Genomic DNA, 16,443 nt, shown 5'->3' with positions numbered 1-16,443 from the left:
CCAAAAATTCTCCGGAGATTCTTAAATCAATGTAATCTAATGCAATATTGACTTATCTATCTGGCTGTTTTGGGAAATTGCAGACACAGGAGCCAGCTGTGTTTGCCGAGAAAACAATGGCCACTGTTAAGACGACATTATGTAACACCTTGAATCATTTCTCGATGAGAAATGCTCTGAACTTTTCTGAGTGTAAAATGTTGCGGTTAGCAAATCATTTGGCTTTTCTCCTCGAGCATCTCTGCGTTTTCCATACAGCATCCTCCATTGTACAGTCAGAGATCTTGCAGCCTACCAGCGTATGGGGAAATTATAATGGTTGTGTATGTTTCAGGTGAACATGACTGATCGGTTTGGTCAGGTGATGATTGAAAACCTACAGCGTCGGCAGTGTCACCTTGCTGGAGTCGATATCTGTCAAACTCTGGATACACAGGTTGTGTATACTTTTGGCACAATTGCATTATTAACTTGTTTTTCAGTCTTTCTATTCAAAAAGGCATGTAGTATCACATTTTGCTGCATGGAAGAAACATTTTCAGCCATTGTGCCTAGGCAAACTGAGAAAGAGCTAACAAGTCTCATCCCACTTTCCCTGCTGTTGGTCCATAGCTTTCAATCACCTTTTAAATGCAGGAAGGGTTTCTGGCTTTACTACCTTTTCAGACAGTGGGTTACATATCCTCACCAATGTTTGGGTGAATTATTGTCTCCTCCCCTTCCCTCTAATTCTTCCACCAAGTAGTTTACATCCCCAGATCATCAACTGCACTGCTTAGCCAAGTAGGTCCTTCCTTGTTACTTTATTGAAGTCTCTCATTGTTTTACCTAACTCACCTAAATTTCCCCTCGACTTCATGTGTTCCAAAGGAAACAACCTCACTGCGATCCACTATCCACCACTTCCTCATAGCTAAAGTTTTTCACTGCTGGCAATATCCTTGTTTAATCTCTGTACTCTCTCAAATGCACTTTTTCTTGAAATATTGTCACCACAATTGTACACATGCTCTAACTGCATCCAAACTTATGAGTTATCTTTTGGAATAACCTCACTGCTCTTTATTATTCTTCAGCTAAAGAAGTAGCTTGTATGCTCGCTCAACTATCCTCCCTACCGTTCCTGCTTTATTCAGGGACTTGTGGACATAGCACCTGGCCCGACTGCTCCTTTGCAATTCTCAGTATAATACCATTTAGTTTAGGTTATCAAATCTTTCCTTGTCTTGTTTTCCCTCTTCAAATGCAGTTGTTTTAATTCTTTCATTGTGCTGTGAGTGTTTCTGTCTAGGCCAGTGTCTACAGGCCATCTCAAATTGTCCTTGAGTAGGTAGTTTGGAGCACTGCCTTTGAAGGGTTGCTGTCTGTATGCTATAGGTACACCCAGAGTGCTGGAAGGAAAGGTGTTCCAGGGCTTGACTCAGTACCAAAGAAGGACTGGCAATTATGCTTCCAAGTCCAAATGGTATGGTTTTTTGGAGGAAGACTTGCAGTCGCTGGTATTGCCATGCATCTGTTGTTTTCCTATTTTGAAGTGGTAATGGGTGACGATTTGGAAGGTTCTATTGAAGGAGCCTTGCAGCAGGATGGGGGTCATCCTTTCCCAAGTTCCTGATGTTGTGACATGGGTAAACCCCCTTGCTTAATTTAAACCAGCAACTGCTGATGTTTGGGACAACATTCCGATAGAATCTGCTTAGTCCTAAGAATTGAAGTACCTCTTTTTTTCCGAGGTTGGTCGTGGAAATTCCTTGATGTCCTTCGTCTTTGCGTTCTATTGGGTCAACCTTCCCTTCCGTCATCAATGTTATGTCCCAAGAACATCACCTCTGTTTTCACAAATTCAGTTTTTTTAATCACCAATTTTGCTTCTTGAAATCGTCCAAAGAGCTCTGCCAACTGTGCCATGTGTTCTTTCTAGGACTTACTAAAGATCACTACCTCATCCATATAGACAGCACAGTTTGTTAACCCAATTCTGTGCATGAGTTTTTGCAATGTGGCGGGTGCATTCTTCATTCCAAAGGGCATCACTTTAAACTAATAGACCCATTTGGGGTTACAAACGCAGAAATTTCTTTTGCTGTCTCTGATAAAGGTACCTACCAGTAACCACACATTAAGTCCAATATGGTGACATAACTGGCTTGTCCCACTTTCTCGATACAGTCCTCCAATCTAGGAATTGGATATGAGTCCGATTTTGTAACGGCGTTGACCTTCTGAGAATCCACGCAGAGTCGCTGAGTGCCGTCCGATTTGGGAACTAAGACGATCGGCAAACTCCACTCACTCTGGCTTGGTTCGATGATGTCCTCATCGAACATGGCCTCCACCTCCATCTGAACCTGTCTGCCTCTGGAAGGCTTAAGCTGATAGGGATGTTGTTTAATCAGAGAAGTATTCCCTACATCTACTTCACGTACAATAGCATTAATCCTTCCCATCTGATTCTTACATATGTCCAGTCTTTCAACTGTGTTCTATGCTCCTAAGACAGCTTACTAACCAATTCCACTCCTCAAGGACTTATTCATTTTTTTATTATTTTGAGGCACATTAAAATCCACATCATCTGGATTTGATTCCTCACTCTGTGGGGTAGTAACTAACACCTGTTTCTCCAGTTCTTTCTCTCCAGTATAATATGGTTTCAACGTGATAGCTTTAAGGGGCAGCACGGTGGCACAGTGGTTAGTACTGCTGCCTCACAGCGCCAGAGACCCGGGTTCAATTCCCGCCTCAGGCAACTGTCTGTGTGGAGTTTGCACGTTCTCCCAGTGTCTGCGTGGGTTTCCTCCGGGTGCTCCGGTTTCTTCCCGCAGTCCAAAGATGTGCAGGTCAGGTGGATTGGCCATGCTAAATTGCCCGTAGTGTTAGGTAAGGGGTAAATGTCGGGGTATGGGTGGGTTGCGCTTCGGTGGGTCGGTGTGGACTTGTTGGGCTGAAGGGCCTGTTTCCACACTGTAATCTAATCTAATCTAAGTGACATACCCGATACACTTTTTTCTGTCTGGCATCTTTACTAGATAGTTCACCTGACTTAACTTTTCTCATATTGATAGGCACCACTACACCTGGCTTTGAAGGGATGCCCTATCACTGGTAACAATACTAACACATCATCCCCTTGGGAAAATGTCCAAGTCTCAGAGCTTTTATCTGCCACTTGCTTCATTCTACACTGTGACCTCTTTTGGTGCTGTTTAGCTAACGCACCAACGCAAATTAGTCTCTCCCTCACCTCTGATACATAATCTAAGTGTGAGATCTCCAACTTTGGTCCTGTGAATTTTCCTTTAATTAATTTTGAAGGGCCTCTCGCTTCATGCCCCAATATTAGCTCCAAGGGAGTGAGCTGAGTAGATGCATTTGGGGCATCTCTAATGGCAAACAATATGAATGGGATCCCTTTATCCCAATCATTTGGGTAGTCCTGACAGTATGTTCTCAACATGGTCTTCAAGGTCTGATACCACATTTCTAAAGCTCCCTGGGACTCAGGACAATACGCACTGGATTTAAAGTGTTGTGTACCTAAGCTAGCCATAACCTCCTCAAACAGCGTTCCACAAAAGTTTGACCTGTGGTCCAACTGAATCTCTCTGGGTAGACCAAACCGAGTGAAGAAAGCTACTAACTCCACCACTACCCTTTTTGCCTTGATACTCTGTAACGGCATTGACTTCGGAAATCTGGTAAACACATCCATTATGGTTAACAAGTACTGGTTCCCACATTTAATTCTCAGGAGGGGACCTACACAGTCAGTTATAACCCGTGTGAAATGTTCTTCAAATGTGGGAATCGGCAACAAAGTTGCTGGTTTTATTACCACCTTTGGCTTACCTACCATTCGGCATGTATGACACGTACTGCAAAAGTTAATCACATCCTTGTGCATTCCAGGCCAATAAAAATGTTTTTTTGACCTTAGCCTGAATCTTTCATACCCCTAGGTGACCTCCTACAGGTAGTTCATTTGCTACCCATAGTACCTCCTGTCTGTGTCCTAGCGGCGAACACAATCTGGTGAACTTTGGCCCATTTCTCCTCTGCACTAACCTGCCGTGGTCTCCATTTCCGTCTTAGGATTCTATCTTTCAGATAATGACCCTCCAGCATATCCTGTGCCTCCTTTTCTGAGTATGCTTCCACTTATATATCTGTTATCATCTTGTCTTGCTGTTGTAGGTATAAACACTTCTGTCTGGCCCTCGGTCTATTCAGGTTATTCCTGCCCCATTACATCAAACAGAGTATCCGCTAACTGAACCTCAACTCCTTCATCTTCCTCTTTACTTTTCACTTTGTGCTGTGACTTATGATAGTGTGATCTGGTTACCCTGAAAAAACGAGGATATTTCTGTTTCTTGGTCTTCCTTGGGCTTCTCCACAACGAGGGGTGTCACTCCCACCTTGGATCCGGCCAAATCATTCCCAAGAACAAACTGAATTCCTGGAACTGACACTCTGTCAATCACTCCCACTGTAACTTTCCCAGTCTTGAGTTGGCATTCCAACCTGATCTTGCAAAGGAGAATACTAAATTTCTGTCCATCTATCCCACAAATTATCACACTCTCAGGTAACAGATCAGAAAGAGTGCATATTTGCTCATCTTGTACTATCAGCGACTGGTTAGATCCTGTATCTCTCAAAATTAGAACTTGTTGTCCTTCTCCCCCTGTTCTTTCTGAGTAGACTTTACCCAGAGAGATGAATTCCTTACAGAGATCGGGTCCTAACTGCATAACCAGCCCCTGCCAGGGCTGTGCTCACTCCTGCAGCTCATAAGCTCCTCTTGCAGTTTCCTTTACTACCTTCACTAATGCCACTGGCTTCGCTTCTTTTTACCATATCTTTTCCCACAGTGCATTTCTTTAACAACTAGCATTGTGACTTGACGTGTCCACCTTCTGGCAGTGAAAACACTTTTCCAGTGCCCTTCTGAAACCACCGGCACTGTAATTTTCTGTGTCCCACTCCATTACAGTGAAAACACCTGAGGCCTTTCACCTACCACTGTTCTCTAATCTTTCTTTTGTAGTGCAGGATCTCCCCTTCTATTAACTTCAATCCCTCGCAGGACAAAGTCCTGATAAGAAGCTTGTCTTATGCATCAACATGTATTTGTCTGTTAATTCTGCTGCCCTTCTCACTTCCTGAACTTTCTGTTCCTCTACATGAATCCTCACCATCTCTGGAACTGAGTTTTTAAACTCCTCCAGCAGAATAATCTCTCTTAGAGCTTCCAAGGTCCTATCTATTTTTAAAGCACACCCCCATCCATCAAAATGACTGTTTAATTCTTTCAAACTCAACATAAGTCTGACCTTGTACCTTCTTTGTCTTTCTGAACCGCTGTCGATATGCTTTTGTTACCAATTCATAAGCAGTTAAAATAGTCTGTTTAACCTCTTCATAATGTCTTGACCCGTCATCTGACAGTGCAGCAAATACCTCACTCGCTCTGCCGACCAGATTAGTCTGAACTCACATTACCCATAAATCCTCAGACCTAGCCAGTTTTTCAAATGAAATAAAGAAGGCTTCAATATCTTTCTAATCAAAAGTGGCAGATTTTTGACATATTTCTATATATCACTACCTTCTCTTTTAATCTCCATCCTGTTAACCTGACTTTGCTGACTACGTCACAAATTCTTTCTTTTTGCTCAGCTAAGAACCTTTTCTCTCCTCCCTCTCCCTCTCCCTCTCCCTCTCCCTCTCCCTCTCCCTCTCCCTCTCCCTCTCCCTCTCCCTCTCCCTCTCCCTCTCCCTCTCCCTCTCCCTCTCCCTCTCCCTCTCCCTCTCCCTGTCTTTCTCCCCCCCCCCCCCCGTATCTTCTAACTCTATTTTTCTCTATTCTAATTTGACACACCTAAGTGTTTGAGTAAATCCCGTACAATTTCAACTTTACTTTTGTCCTTGATTAAACCCAAATCTAATTTCTTTACTAATTCTAAAAGTATGGCCATTTTCTTTCCTTCTAAACTTTCTTGGCAAATTTGAGAATCACCTTCAAATCCCAGAACCTCTTTAACAATTTTAAGAGCCATTTCTCTCACTTTTAAATTAATCAACTACAAGTCACCGAAATTAAACAAATTGTCTCACCTACATTTTATTTAAAGATCTAGGACACTAACCTGCAAGTGTTTAAATTTCATAACTTCAAATCTGTGTAAACCAATTCAAATCCCAGACAAGCCTCCAAACTGTTACGACACGGGGTAAACCCTCCTGCTTAATTTAAACCAGCAACACAGAAAAGATTGATCCCTTGCAGTAATCTGTGAAAATTCGAGGGGCCAAAAACTATATCAAAGGTTACGATTTAAAGTATAAATTAACAACTTTATTTCTTAAAGTATAACAGAGAATATTTAACCAACAACTATTTACAACTCCTTCCTCTAACCTATCTTTTATTTTCTGTTCTATAATACTCGTCCAATAAACCCCTGACTAAATTTACCAAAATTCAAATTTCAAAACCAGCCAACTGTCGAATCTTTTTATATCTTCCTCTGTCATCTTTTCTTCTTCTTAGGGATTTCTCTTTCACAGGTCATTGATCAATACAAGTATCTTTAAGAGAGCTATTTTTGGGCAGTTTGTACGTGCTGGTGGCTTGGCAGTTCCTCCCCCAGTTGTTCAATTTTTCCTGGTCTTATATGCCAAAGCATTGAATGGTGTCATTGGTTTTTAATCTTGTCAGTATACTAAATTCAAACTTGATTGGAGGTTGGTACTTTGGGGTATAATCTAAAACGATTGGCCGAATTTGAATGTGTTTTGCTGTCTCCAGGCAACCAGCTATACTAGTTGCTGAACCAAAAGGTTACATTGTATCTTGTTCCGAACACATGGTGCTGTCAGGTAGTTCTGCTAGCTTTAAACTCTCTTAAGGGTACAGTACCCCGAACACCTTCATAACACTGACTTGGGTCGTCCTTCTCTCAAATGTTGGTCCTAGGTTCTTACCCTAATCAATGTTCAGCCGAACCAATGCTTCCTTCTGTTCTACTCCCTGATGGTACTGCACACAATCTTAACCTCTCATGTCAGGTCCTCAGTGTCTGCCTTGCTGTCAGTACTGATTCATGTTCCATTACTGCCGGTGCCACTATTCTTTTGCTTCTCAGGAGTTGTGATTTCTTTTTAATCTCAGCTTCCACTATCTTGTGATTATAGCTGTACTCCTTTTTTTTTGTTTGCTGAGCAATAGTAGTCCATTAGAATTCATAGTTCAGTCCTTTTAAATTTGCCTACCCTGAGCCAATTTTAGGTACATTATGTCTCTTTCTATTGGATTCCATGAAGTTTGACTTTACTGACCAATCTACCAAGTACGACCTTGTCAAAAGCTTTTTGCTCATACCAACGTGGACCACAGTAATCTATTTTGTTCCCTACTCAGTCTTCCTTGTTACCCCCTCAGAAGTCAGACTTGATCTTCCCTGAACAAATCCATACTGTCTATAATTAACTCATTTCTTTCTCAATGACAATTGGCGTTGCCACTCAGATTTTTTTCTTATACCTAGGTGTTCTAGTGTGTGGGTCATGCAAGTTAGGATGCAGATACAGCAAATGATTAAGGTGGCCAATGGAATGGTATCCTTTATTGGGAGAGGAATGCAACAGTAAGGATGTTATGCATCACTTGAACTTTGAGAATGATCCTGCCCGATAATCCTGCCCCACTTTTCACAGGTCATGTATAAAAATGCCAATGAATCCACCACAATTACTTGACCAACTGCTCCTTGGAATGAAAGTAATTCACGTCAAGTTTCTTCAGTGAAAGAAAAGAATAATTATTTATTTTGATGCACATATACAAGTGACAATAAAGGATGCCATACGTCTTAAACTATACCCATTTACAAAAAACATATATTTTGACACATGCAATGTTGGAGAACTGTACCAATATACAGAATTCTGAAGATCAAAAATCCAGACCACAAGGTGGGAAGTTCTTTTTCTTTTAGGCCATTTGATTTTTATTTTATTAACTAACACACAGTTTACAAAACAATTAGCATGAACAGCTGTATACAGAGAAACAGCAATTTTCCAAGGGAGAGGAATGGCAAAGCCAGGCCCCAACCCCCACCATTCAACCAGTTTTCAGGGAAACGAGGACAAACCTCAAATCCTGCCAATTGATTTTTTTTTAATGTGATGAGATATTTGATGCTGGTCCTTTGATTTAATGATTTGTGAAGTGACCTTGGCTCTTGTATGAATTATTTTGGTCAGGCTTTCTTGGCTGTTTCAGGGATTGAAATGTCCCAGGTGTTAGTTCGATCTTCACCTTAGCTGCCTGATCAACTTGAGTCTTCCTATTGACATATATATTCGAATCACTGAACAACTTCTTTAGTGTTTTGTAGCTTTTTTAAACCTGTTTTCCACACTTGGTTTCTAAACGTCTATCTTTAATTTTCAAATTTGTTTTTCTCTCCTTTCTGAATCAATGCTCAGGTTCTCACCCCCCCCAACAAGTTAGTTTAAACCCTTCCCCAAGCAGCAACGCTTTGACAATATGGATGCCAGGCAATGATGCCATGACCTTTTGGTAGTCACTACATGATTTCCAAGGTCCAGACATGGCAGTGACTTCCACAAGTGCGTCCTTTCATTCACTTGCTGATTGAAATGTGTGTAATGTCCCACTGGCTGTGTAACCTGGAGGGTGAGTTGATCCCAGAAAGGTTGCAGTGGAAACAGTCCTGACTTGTACAGGTCTCTATCCCTCAGAAATCTAAAGTCCTTTCTCCTTCACCTTCTCCTCAGCAATAGTTTTATCTACCCAGTGTCCTTCTATTCATTAACTAGGACATGCGACCAGGCATGAAATCAGAGTTCACAACCTTTGACATTGTGTTTATATTTTTGGAGTCTAAGAACCACATTATACCTGTGTCTTTTATCTCTCTCTCTCACTTTGTCATTAATGCCAGTATGGATCATAACTTCTGGCAAGTCACCCCTTTCGATGTTCTGCAGCTACTGAGTTGCACATTAACCCTGGCACCAAAGATGCAACATACCATCAATGGCTGGAAAAGCCCATCTTGCATAATCCCCTTGTGCTGACCACCTTCTCCCCATCCTGCTGAATCCTGATTTGGAAGTGCCAGTGTTGGACTGGGGTGGACAAAGTTAAAAATCTCACAATGGCAGGTTATAGTCCAACAGGTTTAATTGGAGCCTGCTGATTCCTAACCATCATTCATGCTGACATTCAGAGCGAGAGAGCAGGTTGCAGGGACTCCTGCACTACATGCCTTGACCTCCTTGACTGTCTGATGGTCCACTCCATAGAATCCATTGACTCCTTAGAATCCCTACAGCGTGAAAACAGCCCATTCGGCCCAACAAATCCACACCAACCCTCCGAAGAGCATCCCACCCTGTAATCCTGCATTATCCATGGCTAACGCAGCGAACCTACACATCTCTGAACATTACAGGGTAATTTAGCATGGCCAGTCTACCTAACCTGCACATCTTTGGATTGTAGGAGTAAACTGGAATACTCAGAGGCAACCCACACAGACACTGAGAGAATGTGCAAACTCCACACAGACAGTCGCCTGAGGCTGGAATTGAACATGGGTCACTGGCGCTGTGAGGCAGCAGTGCTAACCACTGAGCCACCGTGCTGCTTTCTTTTTATACATGCTTAAATTGCGGGGTGCTCAGCTCCTGAAAAGTGATGACTGTGTACCTACAGTCTTGTAAATGTGCTGTAGTGATAGCAGCTCGTGCTCAGACACCTGGAACTTCAGCTGATGGCACATTCCACACTAATGCTTGCCCAGGACATAAGGTGGGTGCATTCCTGTGTGACACAGGACAGAGATCCCCTGCCAAGCCTGTGTTTCTAAATTAGACTACCACCTTAACATACACAAAATAAAACTGAAGCTTTTTCCTGATGGAGGATTTAAAAAATACGCATCAGCTGCTCACAAATTACCTACTTCCCTTTCCTTCATCATTTTGAGGGCTTTTTCTTAATCTATAACAGTCATTCTCCCTTAACTCTAGGCTCTGTAATTTAGGCTTAATATTAAGGCTTAATATTAGCAACTTTCTACTTGTAACTCCCAAACCCCTCTCAGTTCTCCAGTCTGTGCTCCTTTATGTTTGGGTTTCTGAATGGCTATGGTTCTGTTACCCTGTTTGTCAAACAGCTTGTCTGTCCATCCCTGATTTCTCTTGTCCTCCAGCCCTGTTTTCCCTCAGGCTGTCACTTGCCAGTTTTGTTGATGCCCACCTTTGCGTTTACCGATCAGCCACTCACTACTTTTCTTGAGATTTCCCCCTCCCTGCCGTTTGTCAAATGCTGTTGAATAAGCTCGTTAAACAATTCGTTGAAGCCTCATCAAATGCACATTGAAATCACCCGCAGTCCCCCTCAAATGAGTATGATTTAGCATCCAAGAACTTCCGTGTCACTGACCCTGTGATCTTTGGCCAAATAGCTCGCTCATAGAGCCCCATGTCCAACCACCTATTTGGCAGGTGTCTGATGGCTGGATGTGGTCCTTGGCCTTGAAATCATCAATATTCTTTCTCCATTTATTTTTCCTTCCATCCTTTTGCTGATGGGTGTGTCCTTTAATACAGGAGTTTCCTCTGAGTTGGTTTCTTCTGAATGAGGGTCTCCAATTCATTGACATTTATGTTGCATTTCATGAGGGAGGCCTTCAGGGTGTCTTTGAAACTTTTGGCCTTCTCTCAGCCAAGTGCCTTCCTGGAGCTGGGTGAAGATGCTTTGCTTTGGCAGATGGAAACCAGAGTCCTGAACAGCTGGCCAACCCAACAGAGTTGCTGCTGGATGATCTTGGCCTTGACGATGGTGTTGTTGGCTGCTTCAGGGATGCTGGTGTTAGTATGTCTGTCTAGTTGGTGTAAGAATCCACCTCCCACTGTGTTGATTGTATTTCTCAAGGGCCGGAAGATGGCGTCTATCCTTAGTCCAAATATTGGAGCTTTATAGAAGAATCGCAAGGAAGATAGCCTCGTGCACAAGGATTTTGGGATCAAGAGATGTCATGGTTGTTGAAGACTCTCATTCTTAGGCATCCAAAGGCATGCTCGCAGATTGGATGTGATGTTGACTCTCTACGTCACTGCCAGCCTTAGATGAGAGTAGTTTCCCAGCCAGGGGGAAATGCTCCCCATTTGGGCGGATTTCTTGTGTTGGTCTTGAGGAGGGATGGAGCAGAACTTGGCCTGGGATGGGTTGGTAAAGGATTTGTGTCTTCCTGAGGTTAAGGCTGAGACCAGTCCTTTGTTATGCTTCTGTGAAGGCTGTAAAGGAGGCTTGTTGTTACCTGTATACTGAAGTTCCACAAGTGAGGCCTGTGTCATTTTCTTCTTGATTTTCATCCAGTTGAGATTGTGAAGTTTTCTGTCCATCCTGTAAACAGTGTCCACAGCACTGGGGAGCTTGTTCTTGACATGATGGAAGGTGGTGGTGATGAAGATAGAGAAAAGATTGGTAGTGATGGCAAGTCCCTGCTTCAACCCTCTCTCGATCTGAAAGGATTCTGTCATTTTACCATCAGTGAGGGCCGTCACCAACAACTTATTATGAAGGAGGCGGGGGATGTTGACGAGTTTCACTGGACAGTCAGCCTTTGACCGTGTCTTCCATAGTGCCTCCTGATTGAGTCAACATCCTTCATCGAGTCAGTGAAGGCCGGGGTAGAGTGGTTGGTGTTGGTTCTGGCATTTCTCTTGGAGTTCCTAAGCAGTGAAAATTATATTCATAACTCCAAAGTTTGATCGGAAGCCACACTGGCTTTCAGGAAGAATTTCCTCCAGGAGTGGTGCCTCGTGAGGATTCAAAGTATGATCTTCCCAGTGTTGGAGAATGAGGAGATTCCTGGGTAACTCCCCTGATCCCCTTTGATCTCCTTTCTTGAACAGGGTGGCAATGCAGCATTTCTGAGATTAGCAGGGATTTCTCCTTTTGTCCCAGATTTCCATGACCAGCTGGTGGAAATGACGGGTAAGGTTTGCTGCTCCAAGTTTGCAGTTGTCCATTGCGATCCTATCCACTCCTGTAGCTTTTCCATTCTTCATGTGCCTAATGGCAGCTTTGACTTCTGCTAGACTAGGTAGGACTCCAAGATCATCATTGATGGGAAATTGAGCAATTTCCTCAAAACACGTCCTTGCTGACAATTGTATCGTGGTTTCGGTGTTCTTTGAAGTGGTCTATCCATTGGAGGCTGATGTTTTCTCAGTTCCTGGAAAGGGTTCCATCCAGCAGTCAATTTAAAACCACTCCGTGTTGAGTAGTTTTTTGATGAATGTGCCTCTCATTCTGGGCAGGCATCAAGACAGAGAGTCCACATCCTGTCCAATCTGCGCGCATCACTTTCAGATGCTGAAGGATAGGTCGAGCTTGTTGGGTGTGTATGGTGCCTTGGTGGCACTGAAGGAACCCTGGGTTGTGCTTGTCCTCATGGAGTTGGCTCTCCTTAGCTTTTTCACTCCAGTATTGCTTCTCGATTTGCACTAAATTCCTCCTTCAGCCAACAACACAAACCTCAGATTGATTGGTTATTCACCTTGTTCTTGTTTGAATAATGTTTCTGGTACTGAACATAAATCCAGTTTGTCTGTACAGCTAGTCTTGGCACTCTTTTAAATTAAACACATTGAGGCATTTTGAGATTCTAATGGAAACACATGTTTGCCTCCTTTCATTTTATTGAATTTCAAATTGACTACCATGGTTCTGAAATATTAAACAACTTTAAGTACAGTCTGAGATTTAAAATTTAAAATGGTTTGGGGCTTCTTTCTTCACAGAAAAACCGGTTTCTTTTGAATGGCTGGGATCATGCAAATGCTATGGACATGATGACAGTTTATAATAGTTTGCCACAAGCAGATATTCAGAGGTACGTGTAATTTGAGAATTTGCTTTTTGTTGTGGTCCTCTGCTGCTCGCAGTGGGAATTAATGTGACTGTCAATCACTGTGCCCAGACCATATTCAAACTCAACTCTTTGACGTTGCAGGAGGTAAAAGTAGTTTATAGGGCTGTCAGTCGGAAAAATTGATATAAAAATATAGCTTTAAAGGCCACAAAATGAGGGATCTGTCAATACAATTTACAGAATGAATTGTCCAATGTGAAAGTAATTTATGTGGAATTTGGCTTTATGGAATTCCTTCAGCTTTTGCTTTTTCTGACATGTTGGCATTAGATCTCGGAACTGGATTTGCAGGTTTTGCAAGGCATTGCAACAGGACTGCAACCAAGGACTAGCTCATCTCTTGAAGACTAGCTTGAGAAAGCCATGGCCAGTAGCTGAGGATTCAGCCTACCATTCCTCTCCACATGGCCTGCCCACTCATTGTTCACAATTCAGAGACAGGGAAGTGATGGGTTTGCAACAGGCTGCTTCTTGGCCGATGACCTCACCACACAAGCACTGCTTGGCCTGATGGCTGCAGTCAAGAGGGTGGAATAGGGCACTCAAGTTTCAGCAGCGAGAGTGGGAGAGAGAGAGAGAGACGTGCAGTGAGTGTGTGTGTGAGAGAGAGAGAGAGAGACGTGCAGTGAGTGTGTGTGAGAGAGAGAGAGAGAGACGTGCAGTGAGTGTGTGAGAGAGAGAGAGACGTGCAGTGAGTGTGTGTGAGAGAGAGAGAGAGAGAGACGTGCAGTGAGTGTGTGTGAGAGAGAGAGAGAGACGTGCAGTGAGTGTGTGAGAGAGAGAGAGAGACGTGCAGTGAGTGTGTGAGAGAGAGAGAGAGAGACGTGCAGTGAGTGTGTGTGAGAGACAGAGAGAGACGTGCAGTGAGTGTGTGTGTGTGTGAGACAGAGACGTGCAGTGAGTGTGTGTGTGTGAGAGAGAGACGTGCAGTGAGTATGTGTGTGTGAGAGAGAGACGTGCAGTGAGTGTGTGTGTGTGAGAGAGAGACGTGCAGTGACTGTGTGTGTGTGAGAGAGAGAGACGTGCAGTGAGTGTGTGTGTGTGTGAGAGAGAGAGACGTGCAGTGAGTGTGTGTGTGTGAGAGAGAGAGACGTGCAGTGAGTGTGTGTGAGAGAGAGAGAGAGGCGTGCAGTGAGTGTGTGTGAGAGAGAGAGAGAGACGTGCAGTGAGTGTGTGTGAGAGAGAGAGAGAGACGTGCAGTGAGTGTGTGTGAGAGAGAGAGAGAGAGGCGTGCAGTGAGTGTGTGTGTGTGTGTGAGAGAGAGACGTGCAGTGAGTATGTGTGTGTGAGAGAGAGAGACGTGCAGTGAGTATGTGTGTGTGAGAGAGAGACGTGCAGTGACTGTGTGTGTGAGAGAGAGAGACGTGCAGTGAGTGTGTGTGTGTGAGAGAGAGAGAGACGTGCAGTGAGTGTGTGTGTGTGAGAGAGAGAGAGACGTGCAGTGAGTGTGTGTGTGTGAGAGAGAGAGACGTGCAGTGAGTGTGTGTGTGTGTGTGTGAGAGAGAGACGTGCAGTGAGTGTGTGAGAGAGAGAGAGAGATACGTGCAGTGAGTGTGTGTGAGAGAGAGAGAGATACGTGCAGTGAGTGTGTGTGTGTGAGAGAGATACGTGCAGTGAGTGTGTGTGTGTGAGAGAGATACGTGCAGTGAGTGTGTGTGTGTGAGAGAGAGACGTGCAGTGAGTGTGTGAGAGAGAGAGAGAGACGTGCAGTGAGTGTGTGAGAGAGAGAGAGAGACGTGCAGTGACTGTGTGTGTGAGAGAGACGTGCAATGTGTGTGTGTGTGTGTGAGAGAGAGACGTGCAGTGTGTGTGTGTGTGAGAGAGACGTGCAGTGAGTGTGTGTGTGTGTGTGTGAGAGACGTGCAGTGAGTGTGTGTGTGTGTGTGAGAGACGTGCAGTGAGTGTGTGTGTGTGTGAGAGACGTGCAGTGAGTGTGTGTGTGTGTGAGAGACGTTCAGTGAGTGTGTGTCTGTGTGTGAGAGACGTGCAGTGTGTGTGTGTGTGAGAGAGAGACGTGCAGTGAGTGTGTGTGTGTGAGAGAGAGACGTGCAGTGAGTGTGTGTGTGTGAGAGAGAGACGTGCAGTGAGTGTGTGTGTGTGAGAGAGAGACGTGCAGTGAGTGTGTGTGTGTGAGAGAGAGACGTGCAGTGAGTGTGTGTGTGTGAGAGAGAGACGTGCAGTGAGTGTGTGTGTGTGAGAGAGAGACGTGCAGTGAGTGTGTGTGTGTGAGAGAGAGACGTGCAGTGAGTGTGTGTGTGTGAGAGAGAGACGTGCAGTGAGTGTGTGTGTGTGAGAGAGAGACGTGCAGTGAGTGTGTGTGTGTGAGAGAGAGACGTGCAGTGAGTGTGTGTGTGTGAGAGAGAGACGTGCAGTGAGTGTGTGTGTGTGAGAGAGAGACGTGCAGTGAGTGTGTGTGTGTGAGAGAGAGACGTGCAGTGAGTGTGTGTGTGTGAGAGAGAGACGTGCAGTGAGTGTGTGTGTGTGAGAGAGAGACGTGCAGTGAGTGTGTGTGTGTGAGAGAGAGACGTGCAGTGAGTGTGTGTGTGTGAGAGAGAGACGTGCAGTGAGTGTGTGTGTGTGAGAGAGAGACGTGCAGTGAGTGTGTGTGTGTGAGAGAGAGACGTGCAGTGAGTGTGTGTGTGTGAGAGAGAGACGTGCAGTGAGTGTGTGTGTGTGAGAGAGAGACGTGCAGTGAGTGTGTGTGTGTGAGAGAGAGACGTGCAGTGAGTGTGTGTGTGTGAGAGAGAGACGTGCAGTGAGTGTGTGTGTGTGAGAGAGAGACGTGCAGTGAGTGTGTGTGTGTGAGAGAGAGACGTGCAGTGAGTGTGTGTGTGTGAGAGAGAGACGTGCAGTGAGTGTGTGTGTGTGAGAGAGAGACGTGCAGTGAGTGTGTGTGTGTGAGAGAGAGACGTGCAGTGAGTGTGTGTGTGTGAGAGAGAGACGTGCAGTGAGTGTGTGTGTGAGAGAGAGACGTGCAGTGTGTGTGTGTGTGAGAGAGAGACGTGCAGTGAGTGTGTGTGTGTGAGAGAGAGACGTGCAGTGAGTGTGTGTGTGTGTGAGAGAGAGACGTGCAGTGAGTGTGTGTGTGTGTGAGAGAGAGACGTGCAGTGAGTGTGTGTGTGTGAGAGAGAGACGTGCAGTGAGTGTGTGTGTGTGAGAGAGAGACGTGCAGTGAGTGTGTGTGTGTGAGAGAGAGACGTGCAGTGAGTGTGTGTGTGTGAGAGAGAGACGTGCAGTGAGTGTGTGTGTGAGAGAGAGAGATGTGCACTGAGTGTGTGTGTGTGAGAGAGAGACGTGCAGTGAGTGTGTGAGAGAGTGAGAGAGATGTGCACTGAGTGTGTGTGAGAGAGATACGTGCAGTGAGTGTGTGTGAGAGAGAGACGTGCAGTGTGTGTGTGAAAGAGAGAGAGAGACGTGCAGTGTGTGTGTGTGAGAGAGAGACGTGCAGTGTGTGTGTGAG

The 16,443-nt window shown here is 44.6% G+C and overlaps 1 protein-coding gene across 3 annotated transcripts in view; it reads left to right on the top strand.

Moving 5' to 3' along the window:
- lcmt1 (leucine carboxyl methyltransferase 1) overlaps positions 1–16,443 on the top strand; it is a 189,564-nt gene that overhangs the window by 28,182 nt on the left and 144,939 nt on the right. For all 3 annotated transcript variants that reach the window (XM_072559146.1, XM_072559148.1, XM_072559145.1), the window contains exons 9-10: positions 335–436; positions 12,853–12,944. In XM_072559146.1, coding sequence (XP_072415247.1) covers positions 335–436; positions 12,853–12,944 — 194 coding nt within the window. The remainder of the gene's footprint in view (positions 1–334; positions 437–12,852; positions 12,945–16,443) is intronic.

This window comes from Chiloscyllium punctatum, chromosome 40 (assembly GCF_047496795.1).
Source record: "Chiloscyllium punctatum isolate Juve2018m chromosome 40, sChiPun1.3, whole genome shotgun sequence".
Classification (NCBI taxonomy): domain Eukaryota; kingdom Metazoa; phylum Chordata; class Chondrichthyes; order Orectolobiformes; family Hemiscylliidae; genus Chiloscyllium; species Chiloscyllium punctatum.
This window is presented reverse-complemented; position numbering and strand designations above follow the sequence as displayed.